Source organism: Pelophylax lessonae (assembly GCF_965119305.1).
Source record: "Pelophylax lessonae genome assembly, chromosome: 3".
Lineage (NCBI taxonomy): Eukaryota > Metazoa > Chordata > Amphibia > Anura > Ranidae > Pelophylax > Pelophylax lessonae.
This window is the reverse complement of record NC_138770.1, coordinates 655,222,910-655,234,537: the sequence shown is the minus strand read 5'-3', so window position 1 is coordinate 655,234,537 and position 11,628 is coordinate 655,222,910. Positions and strand designations below refer to the sequence as shown.

Genomic DNA, 11,628 nt, shown 5'->3' with positions numbered 1-11,628 from the left:
ATAAGAATAAGGATGCAAGAGCAAGCATGAGGATGCAAGGATTAGAATGCAAGAGCAATGATAAGGATAAGGATGGAAGAGGAATGATAATAATGACAGTCCTGAATCATGGCCTTCAATATAAAGATTTGGTAATGGAAGCAGTCGGCTTGTCATCCTGCCATGTTCCATTTAACAATATACGCAAGTTTAAAGGTAAAAGATCATTATTCAATCAATGTGGCTTATTCAGCAGATGTAATATATGCCATTTCAAAGATTTAAAGATTTTTCCTAAAACAATGTGTTTTGCTCTTCTTATTTTACTTTTCTCCTTTCCTTCTAAAGTAATTTTTTTTTAAAATTAGAATTAAAGTTCAAAAATGAAATCAAAGAATCAGCAATTACGTAATTCTGTTACAATTATTTGGCACCAGATATTTACTGTCGGCAATCCACACAAGAGTTGAGGTTATACGTTGGAAATAATCGGAAGGCGTCTGGAAGAGCAGCATTAAAACTCCCTGGCCTGCTCACTTGGGGTTCACACTTGGCTGGTTGGACATGAATCCACCAATGGGAGCGAGCGCCTTTCTCCTGGATGTCTGAGAACTGCTTGAGCTGTTCTGTTCTCTGGCTGTGATGTTGGGATTGGTCTTGGCTGCCTCCCTCAGTTCTGTTTTTGATAAGTGAGCTTCAGAATTCAACATCTGTTGGGAACCAAGCAGGCAGGGACTGGGTGAGGTCATACTGCTTTCCACCGAATTTCCTCTTTCTGTTTGTGGCTGTTTGAGTGCATGTGACCCTATGGCATTTAGGACCGGCCTCGTTCCCTGAGGAATGCCTGGACCACTCTCTGTTTTTATCTCTCTCCACACAAAGCCTCCATGACGCTGAAAAAAGGAAACAGAGTTGATATTAGCCAGGAGGGAAGCAAGCATGTAGACAGTGCAGCTTTGGGCTGGATGATATCCAACTGTTTGTGTGCCTCACTGTTGGCTGCAACTAGGCCGAGGTCTGAGAACTAAAAGCGGTGATATAACGACCTGTCTGTGTCTAATTTTGCCACTAAACTGGGAGAAAGTCTGAACTTGGAACTAAACTGTGATAGGCTGATCTGCAGAATATGTTTATTCGCTCTAGTACAATCTGAATTCTACTTTCTCAGGCAGGGACGGACATACCATTCGTGAAGTCTGTGCAGCTGCACTAGGGCCCTCTGGGATTTAGGAGCCTATTTATATTGGGCTTGGGTCGGGTGAATGTTGAGGCTACTTCCCATAGTTACGTAAAATGGGATACTGCTAATTTCCAGGTGGGAAAAGCTGGCCATACACCAGCATAATTTTGAATTTCCTGTATAGGAAATTCTGAACAACTGTTTACCGGGGCATTGCATCTTGCCAATATAGCGCTACCCCTGAGGGGGGGGGGGGGGGGGGGCGCTGGTTGATGATGATTAAACACAGTCACTGCACTCCTCCTGATAGCAGCAGCACCGTAAATGATGGTGACCAGAGTTCTCTCACTAATGCAGACGCTGCCAGCACACACAGATCAGTCCAGCCACACTGACACAAAGATCAGTCTAGGCGTCATTTTTTGCTGGGTACACATGGAAATTCAGGGGGCTGAACAAAAAAAAAAAAAAAATGTAAAGAGCACATCCAATGCTAGTTAGATGATCTCCCCACTGAACTATTGTGTTCTTACAAGGGGGCTGCACCCCCCCCCCCCCTGCCAGAACACAGTGATCAGTGTTCACAGCCATTCTGTCGGACGAGGAGCTGGATCTTGATGAAACTATCAATTTCGTCCGATTTTCCACACCTGTGTGTACCCAACTTTTTTGTGCTTTTATTGTTAAATAACTTGGATGGGGTGTAGGGTAGTATGGGTACTCCAAGACCACTAAAGGAAACAAGAGGACATACCTCTCTATGTTGTAGACTTTGGTAACAGTCCTTCTGCTCAGCACAGAATACCATCTTCCTGTGAGGGGCTAGTAGAGGCCAGAGGTATGGACTCCTTAAGAGGGAAACTACTTGACCCTACTTTAAAGGACATTCCTCCCTCGAGAAGCTAGAGAAGACTAACATACAGTATGCACCTCTCAGGAGAGGAACTACTGAGCTCAAAGTGTTTCCACAAAACTAAAGTGGACTGGTTGGTAAGTACCTCTCAGGAGAAGAAGGCCCAATAGTACACAGTCACTAGCATCTTGCTGCAAAGCAGTACTCAGGAGGCCAGGGAAGCAGCTGTGCCCACTCAGGTGCCTTTCGAATCTTTAGGTAAAGCCTCAGGGTGTTCGATACCCTCTCAGATGTAGGCCCCCTGGCTCTGCCACAGCCGGTACCTCAAAGAACAGCAACTTGAAACAACAGATTGCCCACCCCAGAACACCTGCAATCTATTAGACAGGAACACCCTGCTGTTCTAAAGTTTAGACTATTTATGTGCTCACCAGCCACCTTCTGGGTGCACCTCCCCAGGGATTGGCTGCAGCACCATAAATATTCATGTTGCCTTGTTCCACTCCTATGTTCCAGAACTTTCTGGAAGGCAGGGGAGAGCAAACAAACTCAGAACAGCCAAAATAAATCAACAACTGCTCCAATGATTAGTGGAGGCAAAATGACTAAATTTACCTAACATTCTAGTAACCTAACTAGGAGAGTGCTACACCATCATTGAGTCATCTACAGACGACCCTAAAATGTAATCCAGACTTGCCACTTCAATGGAATTCCTGACATATTGAAGGGGCGGCTTTGAGTGGAACTATGCAATGGAGTCCTAAACACTCAGTCTTCAGCCATGTCCAGCTGAAGCGTGCATACTTTGAGAGGCTGTCTGCAGCGGGGCAGGACACTGTGCCTGTCTCTTTTGGGCACAAGTGCTGTGAGGGATGCACTACAGCTGAACAGCTCCATATACAAGGAGCCTAATAATATAGCAACCCATTTGCTACAGTTTGCCAAGTATCAAAGGTTCATCAAGAACTCATTAGACTCTTTACTATGTCAGTGCTGCACCAATCGCTCAAGCCGTCATTTTATAGTGTTTGAGGGGTAGAACTTGACCTCATGCAAGTCACTTAAAGGTGACACAAGGTTACAAGCCTGCCTTCTCTATAAAACAGCCAGAGCTCCTACATTTTAAGTGAATGCACTCTTGCTGTACAAACAAAATTTTAACGCAAGCGCTTCTGCTACTAAAATAAACAAGGGACTGACGTATCCTGTTGTATTTCTTTTGTAAAGCTGTGCTTATACCTAACTCCCACCGTGTTCTGGGGGCAATAAACAGTGGTTAGAGGGATTTATTATTATTATTATTATACAGGATTTATATAGCGCCAACAGTTTGCGCAGCGCTTTACAATGTGAGGGAAGACAATACAGTTACAATACAATTCAAAACAGGAGGAACTAGACAATTTTTACACAATACAAATTACCATTAGTAAAGAAACAAAACCCGTTAGCAACTTACTGCATTGGAAGACCAAAGGGCTATGGAATATTGTACTTGAAGACCTTTTCACAGACTTACCTTGCCTCGAATGGGTTCATTGGGTTCTAATCTTGAATCATATTGATGTAAGAAAGACATCTCTTCCTGGAAAAGTTTGGGCAACCGATTTCTACCTCTAGGAGATGCAAGTGGAACTATAAAATGGGAAAAAAAATAGAGATTAGAGATAGAGTATTAAAACAGCCAGATAAAAAAAGAAAAAAAAAAACATAGAAGGAAGCTCAGTTAAGCCAAACCACCAATTGGATTTTAGTTTACTTGTCAGATTAGTGAAGGATTCATTTGGATTGGTTGTTTTAAAGCAGAGTTCCACCCTGGATTTTTTTTTTTTTTAAATACCCCCGGGACAGTCAGGGCTAGTGCATTCCACAATGGCTAGCCTCTGATCTGTCCCGGGTTGCACTTATCTGTTAGGACAAATACTTACCTTGAAAACGTCTTGTCCAGCGCTGCCATCTCAGATGTGGGCAGCTTGAAGTCAGCGAGATCCCCTTCGGCGTCTTCTTCCGCCTTCTTCGGTCCCACGATGCCCTGCGCCGGCCCCGACGTCACTTCCGGTGCGCGCGAGTCATCCCTCCACAGCTTCTGGGCATGCCCAGAAGCTGTTTAGAAGGGGATGACGCGCGCGACCCGGAACTGACGTCGGGGCCGGTGCAGGCGCAATGATTCCTGGGAGCGATGACGTTCAGCTCCCAGGAATCATTGCAGAGACGGGAAGTGACGACGGGCCGCGGCCGAGGAAGGAGGAAGAAGGAAGTAAGGTAAGTATATTTTCTTCGCTACGAGGTAAGTAAAAAAAAAAAAAAATATGCGATTATTCATTTCTTTTTCAGGTGACCCGGAGCGAGAAGATGGAGGTAAGTATTAAATTAGGGTGGAACTCCACTTTAAAGACCGAAAATTTTGGTGTGACAGACTAAGCAGGGACAGGGGCTTTTGGAGATGACTGCAAGGTAGCCTCTTGCCCACTGACTATAGGCCCTGGCTTTTGAGGGAGCTACAAGGATTTAGGAAGATGTCCTATTATATAATACCAGAGGACATTATTACATTTAACAGTCAAGGAAGCCATGATTGTCTCTGCCAACTTGAAACTCAGTGAGAAGATGTATGTGAAAAGAAAGCTGTTTAATGAGATTTGGACAGCCCTGGGTCTTCTTGAATACTGGTGTGAAACTGGGTGGACAATGACCTGAGTCACCTAGATCTAGGCTTATCTAGGTGACTAGTTGCTAATTAGTTCATGTTAATTAGATCACTGTCAGCTATTAGTTGCTAAATGGAGATTGGCATACTGTCTACGCTGGCTGTTCCTTAGATGTTCTAATTGCTTGAGATAATGTGATCAGGTCCTTCCCTTATCTTGTGTGCTATATATTCTGTGTGAGTTTACAATAAAGAGAGTTCCAGTTTGAACTTAAGCTAGTGTCGTCTAGTTCTTGGGTGCTCAGTAGAGATGTATAGAACTGTTCGCCGGCGAACAGTTCCCGGCGAACTTAGCATGTTCGCGTTCGCCGCTGCCGGCGAACATATGCGATGTTCGGTCCGCCCCCCATAAGACATCATTGAGGCAAACTTTGACCCTGAACTTTACAGTCAGCAGACACATTTCCAGCCAATCAGCGTACCTCCCTCCCACACCCTCCCACCTCCTATAAATAAGCAAGGGCAGCATCCATCTTAGATCATTCTGAAGCAGTGTGTGTAGTGAGAGTAAGGAGAGCTGCTGCTGCTGCTGCTGCTGTTAAGCTAGGGACAGTTAGTCAGTGTTCCTGGTCTTGCAGTGTTCTTGGTCCACTACTGCTGTAATATCAGCACCCCAAAAAGCCCTTCTAAGGGCTGGTATTTGTGGTTTTTTTTTTTTATATATATATATATACCTAGCGTCCCCAAAAGCCCTTTTAAGGGCTGGTAATTGAGTTGTTTCTTCATATATATATATATCTATATCTATCTAGTGTCCCCAAAAGCCCTTTTAAGGGCTGGTAATTGAGGATTTTTTTATTTATATATATATACATATATATATATATATATAGTGTCCCCAAAAGCCCTTTTAAGGGCTGGTAAGGTAATAGATTTTTTTCTTTTTATATATATATATATATATATATATATATATATATATATATATATCTATTGTACACTGCAGTTGCCTGCCCGCTGTGTGTGAGAGGCCACAGACCTACCACAGACTGTACTGTGTGCACACCACACTCATTTCGGGTGGCACAGGCACAGTACCTGGCATTTTAAAAAATATTTTTTTTTCCTCTGTCATAATTGCAGTGAGTGCTGTGTCAGGTCCACAGAGTGCACTGTACCCACTGCAGTGCACTGCCCACCACTGATATATATACGTTGGCACAGCATCTTGTTGCAATAAATTGAAAAAAAAAAATATTTTTTATTATTGCAGTTGCCTGGGCTGCCAGTGACTGTCAGGTCCACAGAGTGTACTGTGCCCACTGCAGTGCCACTGTGTGCCCACCCACCACTGATATATAAGGTGGCACAGCAGCTTGCAAAGTAAAAAAAATATATATATTTTTTTAAATTGCAGTTGCCTGGGTGCCAGTGACTGCTGTCAGGTCCACAGAGAGTGTACTGTGCCACTGCCCACCCACCACTGATATATAAGGTGGCACAGCAGCTTGCAAAGTAAAAAAAATATATATATTTTTTTAAATTGCAGTTGCCTGGGTGCCAGTGACTGCTGTCAGGTCCACAGAGAGTGTACTGTGCCACTGCCCACCCACCACTGATATATAAGGTGGCACAGCAGCTTGCAAAGTAAAATATATATATATATATATATTTTTTTAAATTGCAGTTGCCTGGGTGCCAGTGACTGCTGTCAGGTCCACAGAGAGTGTACTGTGCCACTGCACACCCACCACTGATATATAAGGTGGCACAGCAGCTTGCAAAGTAAAAAAATATATATATATTTTTTAAATTGCAGTTGTCTGGGTGCCAGTGACTGCTGTCAGGTCCACAGAGAGTGTACTGTGCCACTGCCCACCCACCACTGATATATAAGGTGGCACAGCAGCTTGCAAAGTAAAAAAAAATATATATATTTTTTAAATTGCAGTTGCCTGGGTGCCAGTGACTGCTGTCAGGTCCACAGAGAGTGTACTGTGCCACTGCCCACCCACCACTGATATATAAGGTGGCACAGCAGCTTGCAAAGTAAAAAAAAATATATATATTTTTTAAATTGCAGTTGTCTGGGTGCCAGTGACTGCTGTCAGGTCCACAGAGAGTGTACTGTGCCACTGCCCACCCACCACTGATATATAAGGTGGCACAGCAGCTTGCAAAGTAAAAAAAAATATATATATTTTTTAAATTGCAGTTGCCTGGGTGCCAGTGACTGCTGTCAGGTCCACAGAGAGTGTACTGTGCCACTGCCCACCCACCACTGATATATAAGGTGGCACAGCAGCTTGCACTCATAGTACAACAGTAACAACACATTAAAAAAAAAATGACAGGCAGAGGCAGGCCACCCCGCAAGGGCCGTCGTGGTCGTGGTGCTGTGATTTCCTTAGGCCCTAGAATAATGCCCAGTGTTCAGAGGCCACCACAGACCCTGAACTCAAAAAATTCTGAGGCCATAGTTGACTGGCTTACACAGGACACCCAATCGTCTACAGCTTCCGCTCGGAACCTTAATGCACCATCCTCCTCCAGCTCAGCTTCGGGCACCTCTCAATTTACCACTCGCCAGCCCGCCGGCACCACCACCAACACTAGCACCACAGCCGCTTCACTTGATCCGTCAGAGGAGTTATTTTCACATCAGTTTGAAGAAATAAGTGATGCGCAACTATTAGTGCCAGAGGATGTAGATAACGGGGATATGTCTCAGTCAGGCAGCATTATACACATGGACGTACATTGTGATGATGATGATGTTGTACCTGCTGCTGCTGCCTTTGCTGAGTTGTCAAGTGAAGCGGCTGATGATGACGATGTGTCTGTGGATGTCACCTGGGTGCCTGCTCGAAGAGCAGAAGAAGAGGGGGAAAGTTCAGATGGGGAGACAGAGAGGAGGAGGAGACGAGTTGGAAGCAGGGGGAGGAGGTCATCGCAAGGAGCTAGTGGCGCAGTCAGACAGCATGTAGATTCGGCACCCGGGGTCAGCCAGACAGCACGCCAATCAACGCAAGCTGTTGCCACCACCAGAATGCCGTCCTTGCAAAGCTCAGCAGTGTGGCATTTTTTTTGTGTGTCTGCCTCTGATATCAGCGATGCCATTTGTAACCTGTGCCAAAAGAAACTGAGTCGTGGGAAGTCCAACACCCACCTAGGTACAACTGCTTTGCGAAGGCACATGATCTCACATCACAAACGCCTATGGGATCAACACATGAGTAAAAGCAGCACACAAACTGAAAGCCACCATCCTCCTCCTGGTCCAGCATCTTCAGCCACGTCAACCACTGCTGTCCTCCATGCCCCCTATCAACAACCTGCCCCTCCGCCTCTCACCTTCAGCAGTTCCTGCTCGTCACCTGCCCACAGTCAGGTGTCTGTGAAGGAAATGTTTGAGCGCAAAAAGCCAATCTCGCAGAGTCACCCCCTTGCCCGGCGTCTGACAGCTGGCTTGTCGGAACTCTTAGCCCGCCAGCTTTTACCATACAAGCTGGTGGAGTCTGAGGCCTTCAAAAAATTTGTCGCTATTGGGACACCGCAGTGGAAGGTACCCGGCCGAAATTATTTTTCACAAAAGGCAATCCCCAACCTGTACTCTATTGTGGAAAAGGAAATCATGTCACGTCTGGCACACAGTGTTGGGGCAAGGGTCCATCTGACCACTGATAGCTGGTCTGCAAAGCACGGTCAGGGCAGGTATATAACGTACACTGCGCATTGGGTAAACCTGCTGGCGGCTGCCAAGCATGGAATGCGTGGCTCTGCTGCAGAGGAGTTGGTGACACCGCCACGACTTGCAGGCAGGCCTGCTGCCACCTCCTCTACTCCTCCTACTCCATCCTCTTTGCTAACCTCCTCGGCTGAGTCCTCTTCTGCTGTTGCGTCTTGCTCCACACCAACTGCACCCCCCCAGCTCCCCAGGGGCTATTCCACATGCCGGATACGACAGTGTCACGCTGTCTTGGGGTTGACTTGCCTGAAAGCAGAGAGTCACACCTGACCAGCACTACTGTCCGCCCTGAATGCACAGGTGGATCAGTGGCTGACCCCGCACCAACTGGAGATCGGCAAAGTGGTGTGTGACAACGGGAGCAATTTGTTGGCGGCATTGAATTTGGGCAAGTTGACACATGTGCCGTGCATGGCACATGTGTTGAATCTGATTGTGCAACGTTTTGTGCAGAAGTACCCAGGCTTACAGGACGTCCTCAAGCAGGCCAGGAAGGTGTGTGGCCATTTCAGGCGTTCCTACACGGCCATGGCGCACTTTGCAGATATTCAGCGGCGAAACAACATGCCAGTGAGGCGCTTGATTTGCGACAGCCCGACACGTTGGAATTCAACACTGCTAATGTTCGACCGCCTGCTCCAACAAGAAAAAGCGGTCAACGAGTATTTGTATGACCGGGGTGCTAGGACAGCCTCTGCGGAGCTGGGTATTTTTTTGCCACGCTACTGGACGCTCATGCGCAATGCCTGTAGGCTCATGCGTCCTTTTGAGGAGGTGACAAACCTAGTGAGTCGCACTGAAGGCACCATCAGCGACATCATCCCATATGTTTTTTTCCTGGAGCGTGCCCTGCGAAGAGTGCTGGATCAGGCCGTAGATGAGCGTGAAGAGGAAGAGGAAGAGTTGTGGTCACCATCACCACCACCAGAAACAGCCTTACCATCGATTGCTGGACCTGCGGCAACACTGGAAGAGGAGTGTGAGGAAGAGGAGTCAGAGGAGGAATGTGGCTTTGAGGAGGAGGAACACCAACCACAGCAGGCATCCCAGGGTGCTCGTTGTCACCTATCTGGTACCCGTGGTGTTGTACGTGGCTGGGGGGAAGAACACACCTTCAATGACATCAGTGAGGACGAGGAATTGGACATGAGTAGCTCGGCATCCAACCTTGTGCAAATGGGGTCTTTCATGCTGTCATGCCTGTTGAGAGACCCTCGTATAAAAAGGCTGAAGGAGAACGACCTGTACTGGGTGGCCACGCTACTAGACCCCCGGTATAAGCAGAAAGTCTGTGATATGTTACCCAATTACCGGCAGTCGCAAAGGATGCAGCAGCTACAAAATAAGTTAAAAACTATGCTCTACACAGCGTATAAGGGTGATGTCACAGCACAACGGGAATCCAACAGGGGAAGAGGTGAAAGTAATCCTCCTCCTACCACCACAACCACGCCGGCAAGGACAGGACGCTTTACAGACGTCTTGTTGATGGAGGACATGCAGAGCTTTTTTAGTCCTATGCATCGCCACAGCCCTTCGGGGTCCACCCTCAGAGAACGACTCGACCGACAGGTAGCAGACTACCTTGCCTTAACTGCAGATATCGACACTCTGAGGAGCGATGAACCCCTTGACTACTGGGTGTGCAGGCTTGACCTGTGGCCTGAGCTATCCCAGTTTGCCATTGAACTTCTGGCCTGCCCCGCTTCAAGTGTGCTGTCAGAAAGGACCTTCAGCGCAGCAGGAGGTATTGTCACTGAGAAGAGAAGTCGCCTAGGTCAAAAAAGTCTTGATTACCTCACGTTTATTAAGATGAATGAGGCATGGATCCCGAAGGGACTGACAGTGGGGGATGCATTTGACTAAAAAAGGCCTGGTGATGACTGAGATGCCTTGGCCTAAAAATGGTCCACACGCTGCTGTATATAATCATTCTCTGCATGCCGGATGACTTACGTGACATCTCCGCCACCAACTACGGTTCAAGCCGCAATGTTTTAGTGCACTTTCTGCCTTAAAACCTCAATTTTTCAGGCCGCTGCTACAGCAGCGGCTGCAACAATACCTGCTTTTTCATGCATGTGTACATGCCTAATTTTTCTGGCCTCTGGTGCTACACTGTGGCTGCAAAAAAACAAAAAAAAAGGCACATACATGTGTCAATTCCCCTTCGTGATCGTTACCTTGTCGTGGTGAAGGGGCTTGCGTATCACAATGAAGCGATCACCTCTAGGATTGTGTTGGCACACCCCAGATGATAAGGTCGTTGCTTCATTGTGTACAGACCAAAAGCGATCCGCAGGATAATTTTTCCTAAAAAAAAACATTCATTTTCTTTCATTCTTTCTGCGGAGCTGGGTATTTTTTGGCCGCGTTACTGAATGCTCATGAACAATGGCTGTAGGCTCATGCGTCCTTTTGCAGAGATGACAACCCTGGTGGTCAGTCGAACCCAAGGCAACATCATCGACCTCATCCCATATGCGTTTTTTCTGGAGCGTGCCCTGCGAAGAGTACTGGATCAGGCTGTAGATGAGCATGAAGAGGAAGAGTTGTGGTCCTCATCACCACCAGAAGCAGCCTTGTCGTTGTCAATTGCTGGACCTGTGGCAACGCAGAGAGAGGAGTCTGAAGAAAAGAAGTCAGAGGAGGAAGGTGGCTTTGAGGAGGTGGAATACCAGCCACAGCAGGCGTCCCAGGGGGCTTGTTCTCACCTTTCGGGGACCCTTGGTGTTGTATGTGGCTGGGTGGAGGAAGAGACCTTCAATGATGTCAGTGAGGACAAGGAACGGGACATGGCTAGCTTGGTATCCAACCTTGTGCAAATTGGGAGTTTGCGGTTGTGCAAATGGACTGACTGACTGTTAAACGGGGAGTTTGGTCTGTCAGAGTTTGGTCTGTCACTGTGAAGCGGGCGACGGGCGTAACCCTTACACTACTTGACCGATAAAACATCATACCTGATCGTATTCACACACTGGATGTTTTAGTGCTGGTTTACACTGCCGCTACCACTAAAGTAGCGTCGCTTCCAGTGCGACTTTGGCGCGACTTAGCGCGACTTTGGCGCGACCTCATCGCGAGGTGACTTTTTATTTGGCCAATCACAATATCATGTTTTGTGACCGTCACCTAATTTCCTTTTCCTGTTTTTTGTTTTACATATTTCCCCATGTGTGCAGTGTTGTCTGTGTCATAGCTCAACTGATAGGCATGTT

General features: G+C 46.8%; 1 protein-coding gene across 1 annotated transcript in view; it reads right to left on the bottom strand.

The window, feature by feature from the left end:
- Nucleotides 1-333: 333 nt before the first annotated feature.
- The window catches only part of CIMIP6 (ciliary microtubule inner protein 6), a 74,316-nt gene continuing 63,021 nt past the window's right edge, over nucleotides 334-11,628 (bottom strand). The window contains exons 4-5 of the mRNA XM_082249288.1: nucleotides 3,535-3,650; nucleotides 334-872 (exon numbers count right to left, since the gene is read on the bottom strand). Coding sequence (XP_082105414.1) covers nucleotides 513-872; nucleotides 3,535-3,650 — 476 coding nt within the window. The 3' untranslated portion in view covers nucleotides 334-512. The remainder of the gene's footprint in view (nucleotides 873-3,534; nucleotides 3,651-11,628) is intronic.